We start from the raw sequence: 16178 nt of genomic DNA on the forward strand, positions 1-16178 counted from the left end.
ATATCTTCTGATGGCTTTCACACTTTATTCACTCGTCAAGCAATGGACTGATCTACAACGGTGGCCTTGCCGTCACCAGACTCGCGACCGCCATCATCCGCGACGTCCCTGGATGGGTCTGTCGGGAGGCCGTGCTCGGAAAATTCAGGCGTGTCGATTAGATTGTGGGAACTCTGATAGATTAGGTGCGGTAGGCAGGCCCAGTGCGCGGGCTAACTTGATAGTCGGGGGAAAGGCAGGCAGGTACTCGAGTGGGGATGGTGCCAGTGCAGTCAATGCAGTCAGTGCAGTGAGATAGATAGCAGATGATTGCTGCTGAGGGAGAGTTAGCAGTTGACAGGCAAGGCGGTGAACTCGCCGTCTTCCCGCCGTCGACACATCGAGGAAATCTAGAAGCCTCGGTCGCGCATGGCTGGCCTTCGGACCAGGTGTCGGCCCCGATGCTTCATCCTATGGCATTTCCAGCTGAAACCGATAGCGAACCAAGGAAGTCCAGGCAAGCTGGTGCCAGGGAAAAAGCGGAGCCCCCGATCGCAAAACAGGAACTAGCCAGAGGAGCAGACTACTACAGTACTATGGTACTAGTAGGTAGTCACTGAGCCACTCTCAGGCCGATTCACGGGGGGCTCCGTTTCCGACTCCGGCCAGGACTTGTCTAACACCCACCCCTGGGTGGATCAACCAGTCCCTTTGATATCATCGGATCGACTGGGGAGGCCAGCTTATTTTGGAATGGAATGAGAAACAATGACAGTAACCAGGCTGGTTCTGGTTCTGATTTCTGGTTCTACAGCATCCAGCCAGTGGTTGGAGCCGTCGAGCTGAGCTCGCTTGAGACGGAGGACAACTCCGGCGCTTGCGCTACCGCAAGTACTTACGGCCTGCCAATGGCATCGGACGTGGAGCGACACGACACGACAGCCCACCAAATCCCGTGGCCAGTTTCCAGGCAGGTTATGCGAAGCCTACCTGTCGTCTACCACCCTACGTGAGTCGCCGGCGTTCTCGAACCTCGAATTCAAAGTCTAGCGTCACAGCGTGCCATCCATCCGATCGCCAGAATCTACGACATCCGCAAAAAAAAGACGCATCCTGCTGGGGTGGGACTGTCTCGTTTCCCTCCCTTTGAGTAATCATCCTGGCTAGCATGCTTCAGGTGGTGATCGGCAGCTGGGGGCAGATGCACATCAGTTTGGCCGCTGCTCTTAACGACCGTACTAAGGACAATCCTTGTCCGACCGATCAACTATCTACGGATAGCGAGCTTGTCAAAGTAGCTGTTACAAGGATGTCATCTAGCATGCATAAGTGCCTGTGTGCCGTCACGACCCTCCGCCTTATGTACGGAGCATGGTCAAAAGCTTGCCGTTGCAGCATCTGATGAACCAAATTAAAAACTCCGAATGCTGTGTCGGTATGTCCATTCGATCAGGTTCGGGTTTGCCTTTCGGCTCCTCATGACCAACTGCCAATCGAACCCTTATGTAATGACGATGTCATGGCCTCATCATCCCGATCCCACAAACAATATCAGGCCATGTTATAGCCATAGCAGGCCCGAATAATGTCGCAGCTGAGATCTCCGACCCGACGGTGCCTCGCCGGGCCAGCAATCAGTATGTTTGCCCCGCAGTGCGACTCCACCCATGACAGCCTACCAGGACCAGCACCCTAGGTTATGGCAAAGTCGCAAAAGTAATCATAACATCATCCTGCAACGTCGCGAACAGGCTGGCTTAGCTCGACGCAGCGAGCTAGACGAACTTACGATGTTCTTTGGCCGTTAGGTAGGTACTGACTACTGACTGGCTTGGAGTCATTTTATTCTGTGCGGGTGGGTCTCTGGATACGTAGGGCATTTGATTGACACTAAGCACCTGTCTAGACTCTAGTGTGGGTGAGGATGGGGGGGGGCGTGGGATGTATCGATTGCGACCTAGACTGTACCTGATTCCTCGAATTGTCTCCGCAGTATCACGATACAGCCATCAACATGCTTACATAGCACATACCTAGCACATGATACATCCCGACGAACTTCATCCCCAGGGGCCCAGAGACATGCCCACCCCATGGAGAAGAAACCCATCTGATCAATCAGCTTGGCCTTCTTGGCAGGAGATGCAACGAAACCCTGCGTCACTAATTATTAGCCCACGAACAAAGAAACCTTCATTCCGCCCACGGAACGCTGATTTGAAATCAAGGTGAAGAACAACCATGGATCGGACGGTTCTATACTTATCCTTTGTTTGAGTTCAGGAGCGTCGAAGCTTAATTGTCCGATATTCGACCGTACGTACATGGTAGCTAGGCTGAGTACATCTTAGTACATGTTTACGCAGAGTTATACATTGCATGTCCTGCACAGTATAGTCTTCGGCCGATCGGCTTGCGTACGGGTACTTGAACATGCTCATACAAATTATAGAACACATGATAGTGCTACTCATACCATAAGTTATTGAACAATTCAACATGGCACGAAGTATCTTAATATGATACTCTCGATCGAAGTATCCCATCTAACAACTCGCAACATGCTCCCAAGTACATACTAATTACAGATAGTATCGAATTATACAGTAACACCCATACCAAAACCATCCCCATACACCCATAAATACAAACATCCAAACAATCAATCACCATCCAATCCCAAGCAAATCCCCCTCACAACAAAACAACCAAACCACCGCCGATCCCTACCACATGTACCACCCACCGGCCAGACACCACCACTCACAGCTTACTTATATAACGAATCCACGGGCGGGAAAACGCACCGATAAAACTATCCTAAGCCAACCACACAACACACCCCCTCTTTGGGTAGTATTTTCTCCGCACCGCCCGGGCCAAAGAGCCGCTTACGGTACGGAGTCAACCTACATTACAATTGAGACTTGAAAAGCAAAGGGAAGAAGAAGAGGGCGAGGGTAAAGGTTTGTCCGTGTTTCTATCTATTATTGGACCTACCTATACGGAGTATAGTTCTGTAGCTTGGTAGTTATGTGTTTGCTAGATACGTACTCCATATCGTCTAGGTATCTACACCGGGAAGGCTGAAAAGATGTCCACAGTTTGTTTGCTTCCAACTAGGCTTCCGAATTCCATCCCCAAATCTAGACCTATGTACTATTCCACCTTCAGAGTAATACTAATAATAATAATGACTGGTGGTTGATCCAAATCTCCACATAAATGAAACTACGTATGTAGGGTATTCCTTCCATCCATTCATCCTATCTATCACACTTATTTGATCATATATAGTACTATTCCGTACTCTCTATCTAATTACCTATTAAGACTAGACTAGTACCTCGCACCTAAGAACGAAGTACCTATAACAATAACCTACCTACGTAAATACCTCCGTGAAACTAATACGTAGATATGTACTGTCCATACCCGTCAGATTTTAGTCCCGTAAAACAAATCAGAACATGTGATCTGAGCCCTAAGGGCAGCAGCAGCAGTGGCCCAACACCTAACAGTAACAACAACCCGCTAAAAGAGCAACCGGGAGCGCCGGCCCCACCATCCGCCGAGATTATTTCTTGGGTGGGTGGTTTTTAGTACTACTTACTACTTACTAACTACCTACCTACTTACAGCTTAGATAGTGGGTAGGCAAAGTAGTGGTTAACTAACGATAGTATTATTAGTTGAATTGCGAACCACAACTACCTATCCAGAAATATAACCAAGTAAGCTAACCTAGACAATAAGACTACCCCAATACAGCAAAGGTAGATAGATACTAGATAGGTAGATGACAGCAGCGCCCGCATAACTAGGTACATAAGGCGTTGTAGGTCTTAATTTAACTGACTCGGTGTGATTGGTTAGCCATCCCTCTTTTTTTTTTTCGGAGAGCGAGAGAGGGGGGTTGGTATCTAGTAGCTTTTAGTTTCTTTGTTTGATGGTTTTTATTCTAATTTCTCCTTTAAATCCAAAAAAAAAAATAATAATAATAATTCTTACTTTTTGCTCGGACGCCAGCAGCTAATAACGGGTGATTTTCGGCTACCTATCTCAGGATGGATTTTCCCGAGCGAGCCTTTTACTTTTTCTGGCTGTTTTGTTTGGCTGGTTTATTGGTGGTCATACATAGGGGTTTACCTATTTACCTACCTAGATAGCTACTTGTCCATTGGCATAATGATTAATACTAAGCAGTTGGTAGATAGATACGTACGTACTTCATCCGGGAGTACCTGACATCCTCATTCCATTTCTATCCAAGCAAAAGTATATATCTACAACAACAAAAACAAGGAAAACGAACCTGAGCCCGAACCTTCAAGAAAACTCAATCTAGCGCAGCCAAACTTTAACTTCGAAGTAAGTACCAGGTAGGTAGTCGGCAACTGCTCTGAACAATAATGCAGAAACTTTGAGGATTTACCTGGGTATCCCAGTATACAATCCCTAATCCCTAGGTACCTACCTAGGGGGAGTATCAATACTCGGTACCCCATACAGAGGAGGTGATTATCCCATGGATCCCTTCCTATATTACCGCTTATCCCATGAAATACTAGGATATATTACTCCCTCCAACCGGAAAATTAGTACCAGAAAAAGGCAGCCAGGCCAGCCCTACGCACATTTGTCGGTGCAATCACATTCTAATCTTAGCTGTTTGTATATACCCATGTACTTCGTATGTAGAGAGAAGATGAACTTATAGTACTTAGGTACCTACTTAGGTGTCTACTTAGGTACATGTGTATGGTAAGGAGTAATAATCTCCCAAGTACTCCATACGGCAATAATAATGACAACGACAGGGTAACCAAATAACCAACCAACCGGCCTATAACATTCCATTCTCAACCAACACCATCTCAGACTATGATAGGATGAACCTCCTCTCCTCAACTGACCACCCAGTCACGTACCTACCTAACCCCCTATCTACACAGTACCTACGGACTACCACTCCCATCGTCCCACGCGAAGAAAGCCACACTTCTCCTTCCTACCTACCTATAGGCCCCCTCACCCCCATTAATCAATCAAACATGTTTGCTTCACCTTTCTTTCCAAACGACCGAGCATTTTCTCCTTTCGTTAATTGATTGACTGACCGTCTGATTGCTTGTCCCGTTTGATCATGGGACTTGATTTGAATCTAATTCGACAGATTGTCGGGTTAGGTAAGGAAGGAAGTGCTGGGCGGCGGCGACGGCGGCGACGGCGGCGATAGTTCCCTTGGAGTTATTCGGCGTAATGCGATGCGACGCGACGCCACTGAGATCATATTGTTTGTTTGATGGGGGTTGGGTCTTGGTTCTGGATGGATGGATGGGTTCTTGGGTGGGAGGGAGGGAGGTATGTATGTATGTATGTATACTTACTCCCTTTTTTACTGTACTGTCTTTATCCTCTATCTATTGGTGTGTGTTAGGGAATCGAGTAAAGGATATATTGTTCGTTACTGACGCATTATCATCTATCTGTCTATCTATGTAGATATACATCGACATCGACAGAACAGGAAGCATCCAATCCCAGTGGCAATCCCCCGGATTACATACAGTATAAAGAAGGGAAGTTTGAAGAAACCATAAAGAATTTGGTTTCGGCATCTGACAGGTGGCGTCTCGTCATCGTGCCAGTTAACCAGTCAACCCAACCTAGTATTTCCCGTGCACATTGCCACGATGCAGAATCCCATCTCGTCATCAGCAGAGAGGCTTATTAGAATATGGCCGAGGATGCGGTGGCGGGACTGCTGACTCGAAGCGAAAAAGAAAACCAGCTGGGCACCTAGGGAATAGGCATACCCAATCCGGTCCGAGGTCACACAAGGCTTTGGACACGGACAACTGCTGAAGTTTGTCTCCTTCAACACGCGCAGGAGATCAGCCACTAAAGAGGAGGCTCGGGTGGGACGGTGTAACCGCGGCTTGGACAGAGTCAGAAGACCGTTGGCTTCTTTACTTTTTCGCCGGTTTGGGACGTCGCATTGCCAACGCGACCCTCGTGAGCCTTTCCAACACGCCCGAGTAGCACATACTCCAGCTGCCGTAGAACCAGCTGAGATTCCAAGACTCCCAATTGCTTGAATTGTTTGATTGCGCCTGCATTCAGGTCTTTGCATCTAATAGGCACTTCATTAACCATACACCCATCCCTTCCTCCCCGACCAACGCCGGTCCGCTGTTGTACACTCATTCTATGCCTTTCGGCTCGTGATCTGGACCAGCATGACATCACGTGAACAATAGGGGGCATCTCAATTTGGGAAGCGCAAAACAAAGAGAAATAATCAAAGAAACAAATCACTCCAAGCACTGTAGATCACACAGACGGTTTACCAGCCTCGCCGGAGGGCTTGGGCGCCGATTTCGCGTCCGGTGGCCCCTCGATGGCGAGGGGAGACCGGTCCTCATCGTCATCGTCTTCATCATCGCTCGAGGTGTCCACCGCACGTCCGCGGCGACGATCCTCAGCCCGACGTTGACGGCGTTCCTTGACGAGTTCATGATAGCGGGCGTCTATACACTCGTTAGTATGCTCGTGATCCGTCGATCCGTGGAGCCCTGGATACATACCTCTGATCTCTTGGGTCTTGACCGCATACGCTTGGATTTCCTCCTTGGTCAAGACCCGCAAAACGATCACGTAGTCCGCTCGCTCCTCAAATCGCTCACGGCCAAGATCCAAGGCCGCGGGGTTCACCAGCCGTCGGTCAATCTTGGTCCATCTCGCCCCAGGAGGGATCCCTTTCTTGTGCGCGTCCTTCAATGGGGCCACGCCTTCTCGAACCGGATTGGGCTCCTCGGGAAACTTCTCGCGAGGAGGCTTCAGGATTCCTTTAGGCGCAGGCGGGTCCTGCTCTTTTGACGTGGCCGACTCGAGCTTCTTCGTCTCATCCTGGCGACCGACCTCAGGTTTACTCGCCTCCCTGGGACGAGTTGCATCCTCCGTTGGATGCCGGGAGCGAGACCGCTGACGATGGGCGTGGTCGATGGTCAGGTATCGAGATGGCCGGTCACTGCCGCTGGCTGATCCATCTGAGCCAGCAGGCTTCCGGTGCGCTGACGGTTCACGGCGGTATTTCTTCAAATCTTCGTCCGATGTATACTCATCTGATTCGCTTCCTGTGCGCCGTCTGGAGTGTCTCCGTGACCGACTGCGGTGCTTTCGATACTCATGGTCACGAGTCCCCCGATCCCGGGAGCGATGGCGGTCAGTTCGGTGGGAGGAGAGGTCATAGTCAAGGTTATCAGAGTAACCGCTGGCCAGCCCTGCGGTCCCCAGCCCGGTGCTTGGCGAAGCTACGGCACGATGAGTGGTAGGGGATCTCCTTGAGGCACGATCATCGTAGGAGTATCGGCTACTCCCTTCGTCATCGTGCCGCCGGTGGCGGTGCTGGCGATGGTGACCATGATCATGCTCATCCCTATAGGAAGAATAGCCTTCATCGATGTCCTGATGTAGAGACACCGGAGCTCTCTGCCATGACCGTCGCCGGGCACCCGCAAGGTCTAGGTCGCCGTCAGCAGAGCCGTGTGTCGAGTGCCGCACGCGCCCCCCTTGGTCCAGTTTGTCAAAACCCCTCTGAGACGGCGGAGGCCCTAAGGCCCGGGACTCCTTTCGCGGCAGCAATTGCGGGTCATCAAGGCCGGTTAAACTGAGTGGTCTGTCCCTGGGGTAGGCGCCGCCCCGTCCATATCGCAGTCTGGCCACGGAATCCTTCTCAAACTGCTCTGACGCATTGGTATAGGAATACGCATCATAGTCGTCGATATCCTCGCCCTTTCGGAGACCCCCAGTAGGGGGATACCGCAAACGAGGGCTGTGTTCATAGGCCGGGTATCCACCATGCGGAATCCTTGCCCGCGACGCTCGGTCATTAGGGTCTAGCCGCCCGGTATCACTGGCGTAATCAGTGTGAGAGAGGTGGTGTCGCCGGTGGTGCCGGTGCGATGATGATGCGGGTATAACATAGTGCTCGTGGTCCCGACGCGGACTAGGTGATCGCTGGTGGCCGGAGACAATCACGGGCGAAGCTCTGGACAAGGGCGATGCGGGTGTGTCATAACGGCCGGAGGCATAACGAGGATCCACAGCAGACATGGTGCTGCTCCGCACTCGTGGGCGGATGGCGTACTCAGTCCTCAGCTTGGTAGATTGACCAGGATCTCTATAGGTCGTGGAAGAAATTTGCTGGGCTTCCAATCGTGGTTCCCGGACCAGCCGTGGATCGTAGGAGGAGGCATAGTTAACATCGGGATGGTAACTGGCATATGCCGGACGACTGGTGGACAGGTTGTAGGGGTCGTAGGAGGCACTGAGCTGCACAGTGCCAGTGGAGGCCCGCATGGGATCGATCATACGCGAGCCGCTGGGAGATATGGGTCGGTAACGCGCAGCGGGACCCATCTTGCACCCTTGCAGACAGATGAGCTGCAAAGCACTATTTCCGACCGAGGAAATGTGGGGTGCAGACCACGCAAGACCTTCGAAGAAGCGCTGTGGAAGGTATTGAGGCCAAGCTCGAGGTAAAAAGTAAGAAAATGTTTAGATAAGTAGATCTTCAAAGAATAAATCCTGAAACCAAGAGAACAGAAAATCGAACAGGGTGGATGGGGAGAAAAGCCGTTCAGGCACCAGGCCAGAAAAAGGAGTAGACGATAAGGATAATGCCTGAGGGGCAAAGATTGGACCCGTGATAGACAAGGGGAGGGGAAGATGGAGAAAAAGAAATTTTTGACAGCAATTGACAGGACGATGCCCAAAGTGACAAGCCAACCGGAGAGGAACAGACGGTGATATTTGAAGGATGACACGCACTGATTGATGGAACCAAGAAATGGAGAGTGGATCAAGGAGAAGGGGTAGATTAGCAGGAGCAAGTGCAAGAGAGTACGGAGTCGTGCTAGTCGGAAGGCAGAATGAGATTGGGGTGAAGATGAAGCAGAGGCTTGAAGCGATCTTCAATAATTTTGAGGTGGAGGGAGAGAGGTGTGACGCAAGATGCGCGAGGGGAAGCAGCCGACACAAATCAGAGTCGGCAAGATCCCAATCAACTGGGCCCGAAACACTCCCGAGGAATGATTATTCACAGAAAATCTCCACCGTGCGTTCGGAGCAGTGATCTCCTAGAGACCTATCTACAGGATTGTCTGATCAGATGGAGATGGAGATGGAGATAGGCGCTGAACAGATGTGGGTAGATTAGCAAGCAGAGGAGGAGTAGTAGTAAGTATGGAGCATGAAGAAGGTGGAATTGGAACCGGAGAAAGAATGAATGCATGTCCAACCACGGATCTGGAATTGCTGGATTGGGCGGGTGGGAGCCGCACCCCCTCCGTCACCACTTCGGATTGGCTGCCACCCGCGATTATCTCATCCACTCTTGCCTTTCCGTGTTGCTTTGTGACTTTGTGTATCGGCACCTTCACCAGGTTCCTTTTCTCTTTCCCTTGCTTCATCATCATCATCCCCTCTTTCTATCCACTGGCTGGCCATCTCTTTGTCTCTCCGTCACATCACGGGTTCTCATTTCGGCCGATTCCATCCTGCCAGACAGATTCAAGGTTTCTCTCACAGCTGAGATGACGGCAGTCACGGAAACAAACCCAAAACATTGTCCGTCTCCACTGCCCCTCTTTCTTCCGTCTGCTGTTCTAATTGTCGAATGTGCCTCGATGCGGAGTATCGATGTTGTACTAATATTCCTGGCCGGAAGGTCTTCTCGCTAGTAGTCCAGTCTCAACAGCCGACACAGAATGACTGTCTCGCCCTCTCAGGCGCGCCCAGTACCGGAGCCCTCCACTTGCCCGGACGCCCGGGCAAATCATCCGTGGCCTCGTATCCACCCTTTTCAGTTACGCCTCGCCAAGCTGGAGCGGATGATGTCATCCCGGACGACTCTGAGGCACTCGGCACTCCTCTGGTGGCTCCCCGAGTAAGATTAAGGGCCGTGAATGGTCATGCCAGTGGAGTCGGGCGGAATTTCTAGAAGAATGGTCACGCCCACCACCGGTCACTGTCGATCTAACGGGCGGTGCTAGCCTTCCGATGAAGCTGTATACGGGAGTCCGGCACGCATCTCTCAGGAGAGAGTGACATCTGCCACTCCGCCGCTGAGGGCCACGTAGCGCCCCGGGCAATTGCAGCCTTAGTCGCCCGCGGAATCCGGATACACTGTGCCCCGTCGCCATCAGGCCGTCTTATACTCTCGCGGAGCAATAATTAGGGCTCCTTCTCCCGCTATCCCAAGCCAGGGGATGCGATAATTTCGGGCATCAATTAGACTCCTTGAAACAATGGGGCGTGCTCTGGTCGGTTGCAGGTCCTTGCGGCCATGGTTATCCACTCCAGTGCTTCATGACTTGCTTCACCGGGCAAGAGAAATGAAGTGCGCGATTTTATTTGAACCCCTTCAGTACCCTGGCAATGTCCTACAATAATCGGGGGGCTATAGGACCTGGTCCTCCCTGTGGGCTCTCCAGTACACTGCTGGGATCAATCCATAACACTCTGACACGCACAGGGTCTAATGAACCTTTCTAGACAGCTGAGCATCTAAGTGTCCTCACTGCGCTCGTCCTTCTATAGAACGATCAATAACCATCGACAATGCCATAGTACGCTGATTGACCTATACTCTTCTGTACGTCTCACCCTCGTAGTCCATCGCATAGTTCTCTTGTTCTGGTCCATTCCTGATCTGAGTATATGCTTATGACTCAATTTTTCCAGGTCCTTTGCTCCGGACTTCCCCGCATGAGGGTCATACTCGACGGGGACTCTTGAAGCCACTAGCCACCCAGCTAAGCCACCCCTTGCCCTGAGGGCTCGTTGCCCAGATACCTGAACTCAATCCTTCGGGTCAGTACTACCGGGTATAAGCACCTGCTGGTCACGCACAGCCCTGGACCCATCTACAGAGACAACGTTGCTATGAACGGGCCACCCGTTTGACCTATGTTGATTAGGTTCTGCCTGCAGGTGCCTAGGCCAACCCGATTCTCTGGGTAACTTCCCATGACGAGTCCATTCGGAGGGCTCGGATTTGAGCTTTTCTCTCAAGCCCTACAGTGCTGGCTTCATTCTGGTTCTGCAGGCCAGGGCACCTTAACTGCAGGGTATTGTCCGCCCCGGTGAATCGCCCGTGGTGCCTGCACAACTCATCAACGATGTCCGAAGACTGAACGTCATTCCACGCGTCTGTTCTTGGGACTGGTAGGCATCACATATAAACAGCGTACCTAGCATTTACGACGGCTTCTTCTATTCCATTGTCTTCCACAAGCCAAATACCCACTGTCCACATCAACCTCTCTACAAAGGATTCAATCACATTGCAATTGTGTGTGCCATCGATAGATAGACTTCAATCTTCCTATCTTTAAGGACCCTCTTTACTCCAAATAATCACTGCGCCAGTCCGCCAGAACTCCCCACGCCATCCCAACAACCCCTTTCACTTCCAGCTAGTCTCAACCTTAAAGATCCCACTCATCACATTACACCTCTTCAGCGATGACCTACCACATCCACGAAACCAGCGCCACCTCCACCATCATCTCCATCATCGATAGTGCCCTCTCCATGACCGGCTGGTGGACATGCTGTAGATGTGACCAAATGAACAACCCGGCTCTCAGTTCTGGTCGTTGCACCGTTTGCAGTCACCCCAATTGCCATGACTGCAAGGCTGCATAGACATGATATCCGCACATGTCTCGCACCCCATGAGCCACTACCATCGGCACTGTATACTCCCTGTCAACAACTTTCTTAACCTCTTTCTTCCTTTATCTCTCTTTCGCTGTCCCTTAATATTCTCCTTCTCGTGATATTTTCTTTCTCCTACAGTGATTACCCCTTCGATTTCCATCTAATGTGTGATGACCTCCAACATTACAGCATGATGAACCTTTCGATTCCGGGCTTTGATGTTTTGTTTTATGTACAAGTAGACTTTCGGGTTTATGTTTCTAGAGTTGACTTTCTTACTACTATGTGTATACTAGATTCTGTATTGGAGTGACTTTTACGACTATACCTATCTCAATTGACTTTTTCCTTTTCTTCATGAGTGATGGCAGTGCTGCCTAGACCCTGTTGCTGCCTAATAGTCTAGGTAACATATATTTCCTTCTTTGTAGTATCATTCGGTACGGAAAGAATGAAGAGTATCGAGTATGACGTATTGAATCGATGGGTAGAATACACTACAGCAGTGCCTATTTGTGGATCTGTACATTAACTGTCTCATTATTACTACGCGTGGGGGTTTTCTTACCGATGTGGGTGTGGAAGTGGGACTATATGTACGTACTCACCTTACCCGGTAGCGTAAGTTTCACTACTAGATATGCATGTCCTCATTAGGGCATGGAATGAAACGATCTAGATGTACAGTGACGATCAAGAATGTCATCTCAAGTCGTTGTCCAGACAAAGTTCGGAGATTGTATCTCGGAACACATTATTGGTAGTTGGTCCCCTGGATTGGCTACGCCACGAAATGAGGCTATTGCCACGTGCGGGTGTATTCTCCGGGCTAATCGGAGTGGTCTATATGAAACACCGGTATGGAGCCTGGGTCGGTATGGTGGAATAGTTATTCCGAATTAGTATGAATACTCCGCTAAAATATGATTTATTGGTGCCTTCTGCAATGGCATAGGACTTGATAGAGCCAAGAAGTTGGTTTGGGTTGGGAACAAAACAAGAACCAAGAAGTAGGAAAACTCCTGAATGACCAGACTGTAATGATTAATGACTTCCGTGTATATAATGGGAGTGAGTCTATGGATCAACCAAGGTCACTCCTGCGACTGTCTATGTGTGCTGTGTCTTCGTTTATGTCTTTTGTGTGTATCGGTTTGGGTGGACTGCGGCTCACGTGGAGGTTCCAGTCCAGCCTCCTTTTTAAGTCGGGACACTACTGGCCCGAGTTCGTAGAAGCTTCCCCCTGTGGTGCGGTCTGCGCATGGGCTTTGCTTAAAAGGGAGCAACCAGTCGATGATGGAATAGCCCAGGACCTGCTGGAGGTTTCTAAAAGGGCTGCCAAGGTCGAAGGGGTTTTCGCCAGGGAGGGTCTGTAGAATGGCAAAGACATGTTTTTCCCCTGCTGGTTGATATTCCCTCGCCGCCTCAGGGTCAAGAGACGCGGGTGGGAGGGGATAAGTTATGGTGCGGAATGTTGGAGCCCATCGCGACTCCGGGTTGAGCTTGGCCAACATCTTGTTTGGCACGCGTATAGCCAAGGTCCATACTGCGGACCGACGATTGAGATTCTCGATCGTTGACATGTTCAACATCGCAAGTTGTAAGGAACTTAGTGTCATCCCAAAAGTGAAAAGGCCAAAAAGAGAGCTCCTGTTGATTGTCAAACAAAATAACCAAAAAGATTTGTGGGAGCGGAATACGCACAATCCAATACCAATTGCAAGGTGAACATTGGCTCCACCAGTCTTTGCGACAGATGACGGTTAGTAAGAAACTGGATGGTGGAGGTTTCTGCTCACCTGTCGCTTCATTTCGGCCGTAAAGGTCGCGCAGACTATTAAACTAAATGTGCAGAATAGCATCGTATAAAACACGAATTGAATGAAGAACTTGAATGATGTCTCAGAGACCACGCCTCCTACCCTGCTCTACTGTCAGCCTCAATCAGGGACCGAGAAGGGACAGTACTCACCAAGGGCAAAAATGGTCCATCTTGAGCACGCATCGGTCTACCTCCCGACAGTGGTGTGCTCGATCAGTCTTGTAGTGACAGCATGTTGAGCAATATAGAGGTCTTCCATCCTCTTGGCAAACAAAAACATCTTTTGTATAAAAGTTTTCTAACGCGGTCGTGTCCAATGGAATTGGGCCTCCATCAGCGTTGCAATCAACACCCCTTTCAATATCTACCTCTGATTTATCTGGCTTCTCGGGGGTCCTTCCATTTCGGTGCCTTTTCTTCTTGCGATGTTGAGGATCCGATGGTTCCGTATCTTGTCCCTTTATCGGCGGAGGGGCGCGGGGCAAGTAGCCAGGGTTGCGGACGACATTATACAATAGCCGGAGATAAGTGGTGATAACGACGATAATGAGAATGTAGAAAATGGCGAGGATGGCTGCACCAGCGCCAACTCGACTGCTGCGATGATATTTCGGGAGGGGGCGGATTAGATAGTCAACTGATTCGGGTCGATTAGCGAGGAGCAAACCATGGATTCTGGACTTACTTACTGCATAACGGCTTGGTGACGATATAGCTTGCATAGACCGATACACACAGTAAAAAAGGCGGAATGGCCCTGGCAACCGCAACATTGATGCGCTTGTCGGGGCGCGCCATTTGAAACGGAACGTGGAAGGCTTACAAACGCCTCCGCATGGGAGAATAGTAAGCTAGCCAGTTTCAGAGAGGGCAACCCGCATGTGTATCCATATTAACGTAAAATATATACAGATTCCAACAAAAGAGAATAAGGACGGGACAAGTGCCCGGGGGGAAAGCGAGGTTTGACGATGGAGAATCGACTGGAGTTGGCAGAGGTTGATGGAAGTGTTAGGCTTCCAGGAACGTGACAGGCACGGGGGTTGCAAACAGGGCAAACCTCCGTCATGATGTCATGTGCTGTCTCACGTGATGATAAGGCGCCAGTTATCGTTTATGATGCCTACGGCCCTCCCGAAGATGCGGGACATTCCTGATTTCCCTCAAAACCGCCCATCCCAAAAGGCAACCCCTTTTATCCGCCAGACCATCTCATGAATCAACCGGTCCATATTGCCATAGGCTGTACCGCGTCTGACATTGGTCATTATGTGTCTACCTAGAACCTTAACCTTGATATTGCTCATCTTCATCAACGTGTGACGAACTCGATCGATCGGAATGATTTCGAGACAGTCACCGATGTAGGCATCAACATGTGTGTGGTACAACTTCGAGACTGGTGTCTGGGCGGATCCATATTCGTGTCTGTTTGAAAGATGCATCAATCTTGTAGCCTGTAGATCATCGCCGAGCTCAAGGCGTCCATGAGTCTCCGGGATGGTTTGATGCGCGGTGACATCAAAACGGTTTCATCTACGCAGTACAGCTGGGGGTGATCGGGAAGATGACTGCGGTTCAAACGCCCAACGGGCACTTTGCTGGATGAGGCATTTGGCTAGGCCATGTCACGAAGAGCTAGAACGGGCCATGGCTAGTTTCCCTGCACATGCTGCAACATCGCTGTGCCATTGTGGGTGACAGGACCGTAGTAGGTACACAGTCGAGCTGAACTTCAGATAAGGCCTCCTAGGTCACAGCAGGATTCAGCTCAGAATAGACAGACGAGACCAAGCTAGTGTCGGTCACTAGTAGTGATGGATGATGTTAGTGGGTTGCGATGAAGAAAGGAAGTCAGCATCGGCCGCTGCGGCCGCACCTGACATGAGCCTCACGCGGAAGATCGGATTATCCGAAAATAGATACCTCAACTACAGAAGGGGAGAGAAAAAGTGGAGGCAGGGCAACAGAGCAAGAGAGCAAGAGAGAATGAGAGAATGAGAGAATGGGCAAGAGACAGAGAGATACAGAGAGAACGATGACAAAACCTAAATCTCGAGTCATCAACCAAGTCGACAAGACGTCATTTTGGAGGGCATGTGCCCGGGTGATCCATGGGCTTGATGGCTTAGGCAGAACTAGCATGGGTGCCTGCTTACCCTGAAGCAGCAGGGGTCGCGGCTCGCGAACGCTTGACCGACAGGACCATCACGAACGGGCTTATCGGGCCCCCGTCAACTAGGGGAAATGAACGGTCAAAGTCGGAGTCACAGTCAGAGTCTCGAGTGTGCATCTAGAATGTTTGAGGCACTGGGCGATGTTGCCTGAATTGCACGCGCTCCTGACCAAGTGGAGCCCGCCCAAGGCCGCAACCAGGCAACATCGTGCAGACTGTCCAGCAGTCCCGCAGTGTCATACTCGAAGGCCAGAAGCATGAAGGAAGGGAATAATCATCAGCAGAAGAGGGAAATTGTGCGAAAAAATAATAATTATAATAATAATAAAAAATGATCATAATGGTGATAATAACAATTTAAATTTGTCGCGCGAGCAATTAAGTACCAGCCATAGGGGGGAGAGAGACCTGGGCGGAGTGGGCGGGCTCCTGGGCAAAGACGAGAGCCTCCAAGCCTCGCGGATTCCGCCT

At 50.4% G+C, this 16178-nt stretch overlaps 4 protein-coding genes across 4 annotated transcripts; 2 read left to right on the top strand and 2 right to left on the bottom strand.

Annotated features, from left to right (window-relative positions):
* Positions 1 to 305: 305 nt before the first annotated feature.
* On the top strand, positions 306 to 992 carry BO94DRAFT_541281 (uncharacterized protein; the record flags this gene model as incomplete). The annotated part of the gene is made up of 2 exons (XM_025613040.1): positions 306 to 584; positions 762 to 992. 2 exons carry the CDS (start codon positions 306 to 308, stop codon positions 990 to 992), a joined length of 510 nt encoding a protein of 169 aa, XP_025473223.1.
* Positions 993 to 4695: 3703 nt separating this feature from the next.
* BO94DRAFT_12255 (uncharacterized protein) lies at positions 4696 to 5300 on the top strand. The gene is made up of 2 exons (XM_025605583.1): positions 4696 to 4743; positions 4800 to 5300. The coding sequence occupies exons 1-2, from the start codon at positions 4735 to 4737 to the stop codon at positions 5088 to 5090; spliced, it is 300 nt and encodes a 99-aa protein (XP_025473224.1). The 5' UTR covers positions 4696 to 4734; the 3' UTR covers positions 5091 to 5300.
* BO94DRAFT_552082 (uncharacterized protein) lies at positions 5124 to 8403 on the bottom strand (the record flags this gene model as incomplete). Its single annotated transcript, XM_025613573.1, has 5 exons — positions 5124 to 5262; positions 5916 to 5994; positions 6015 to 6115; positions 6398 to 6512; positions 6570 to 8403. 5 exons carry the CDS (start codon positions 8401 to 8403, stop codon positions 5124 to 5126), a joined length of 2268 nt encoding a protein of 755 aa, XP_025473225.1.
* Positions 8404 to 12700: 4297 nt separating this feature from the next.
* BO94DRAFT_12377 (DHHC family palmitoyltransferase) lies at positions 12701 to 14511 on the bottom strand. Its single transcript, XM_025605592.1, has 4 exons — positions 14221 to 14511; positions 13682 to 14168; positions 13509 to 13632; positions 12701 to 13454 (listed from the first exon to the last, which is right to left on the bottom strand). The coding sequence occupies exons 1-4, from the start codon at positions 14327 to 14329 to the stop codon at positions 12804 to 12806; spliced, it is 1371 nt and encodes a 456-aa protein (XP_025473226.1). The 5' UTR covers positions 14330 to 14511; the 3' UTR covers positions 12701 to 12803.
* Between the last annotated feature and the right edge of the window lie 1667 nt (positions 14512 to 16178).

This window comes from Aspergillus sclerotioniger, assembly GCF_003184525.1.
Source record: "Aspergillus sclerotioniger CBS 115572 chromosome Unknown BO94scaffold_1, whole genome shotgun sequence".
Taxonomy (NCBI): Eukaryota; Fungi; Ascomycota; class Eurotiomycetes; order Eurotiales; family Aspergillaceae; genus Aspergillus; species Aspergillus sclerotioniger.

Bases quoted from the DNA above. Each gene is read 5' to 3' on its own strand.
- BO94DRAFT_12377 (XM_025605592.1), bottom strand. From the start codon at position 14,329: ATGGCGCGCCCCGACAAGCGCATCAATGTTGCGGTTGCCAGGGCCATT. The intron at 14,169-14,220 runs GTAAGTAAGTCC...GACCCGAATCAG, and splicing joins CGTCACCAAGCCGTTATGCA to TTGACTATCTAATCCGCCCC. The intron at 13,633-13,681 runs GTGAGTACTGTC...ACAGTAGAGCAG, and splicing joins ATGGACCATTTTTGCCCTTG to GGTAGGAGGCGTGGTCTCTG.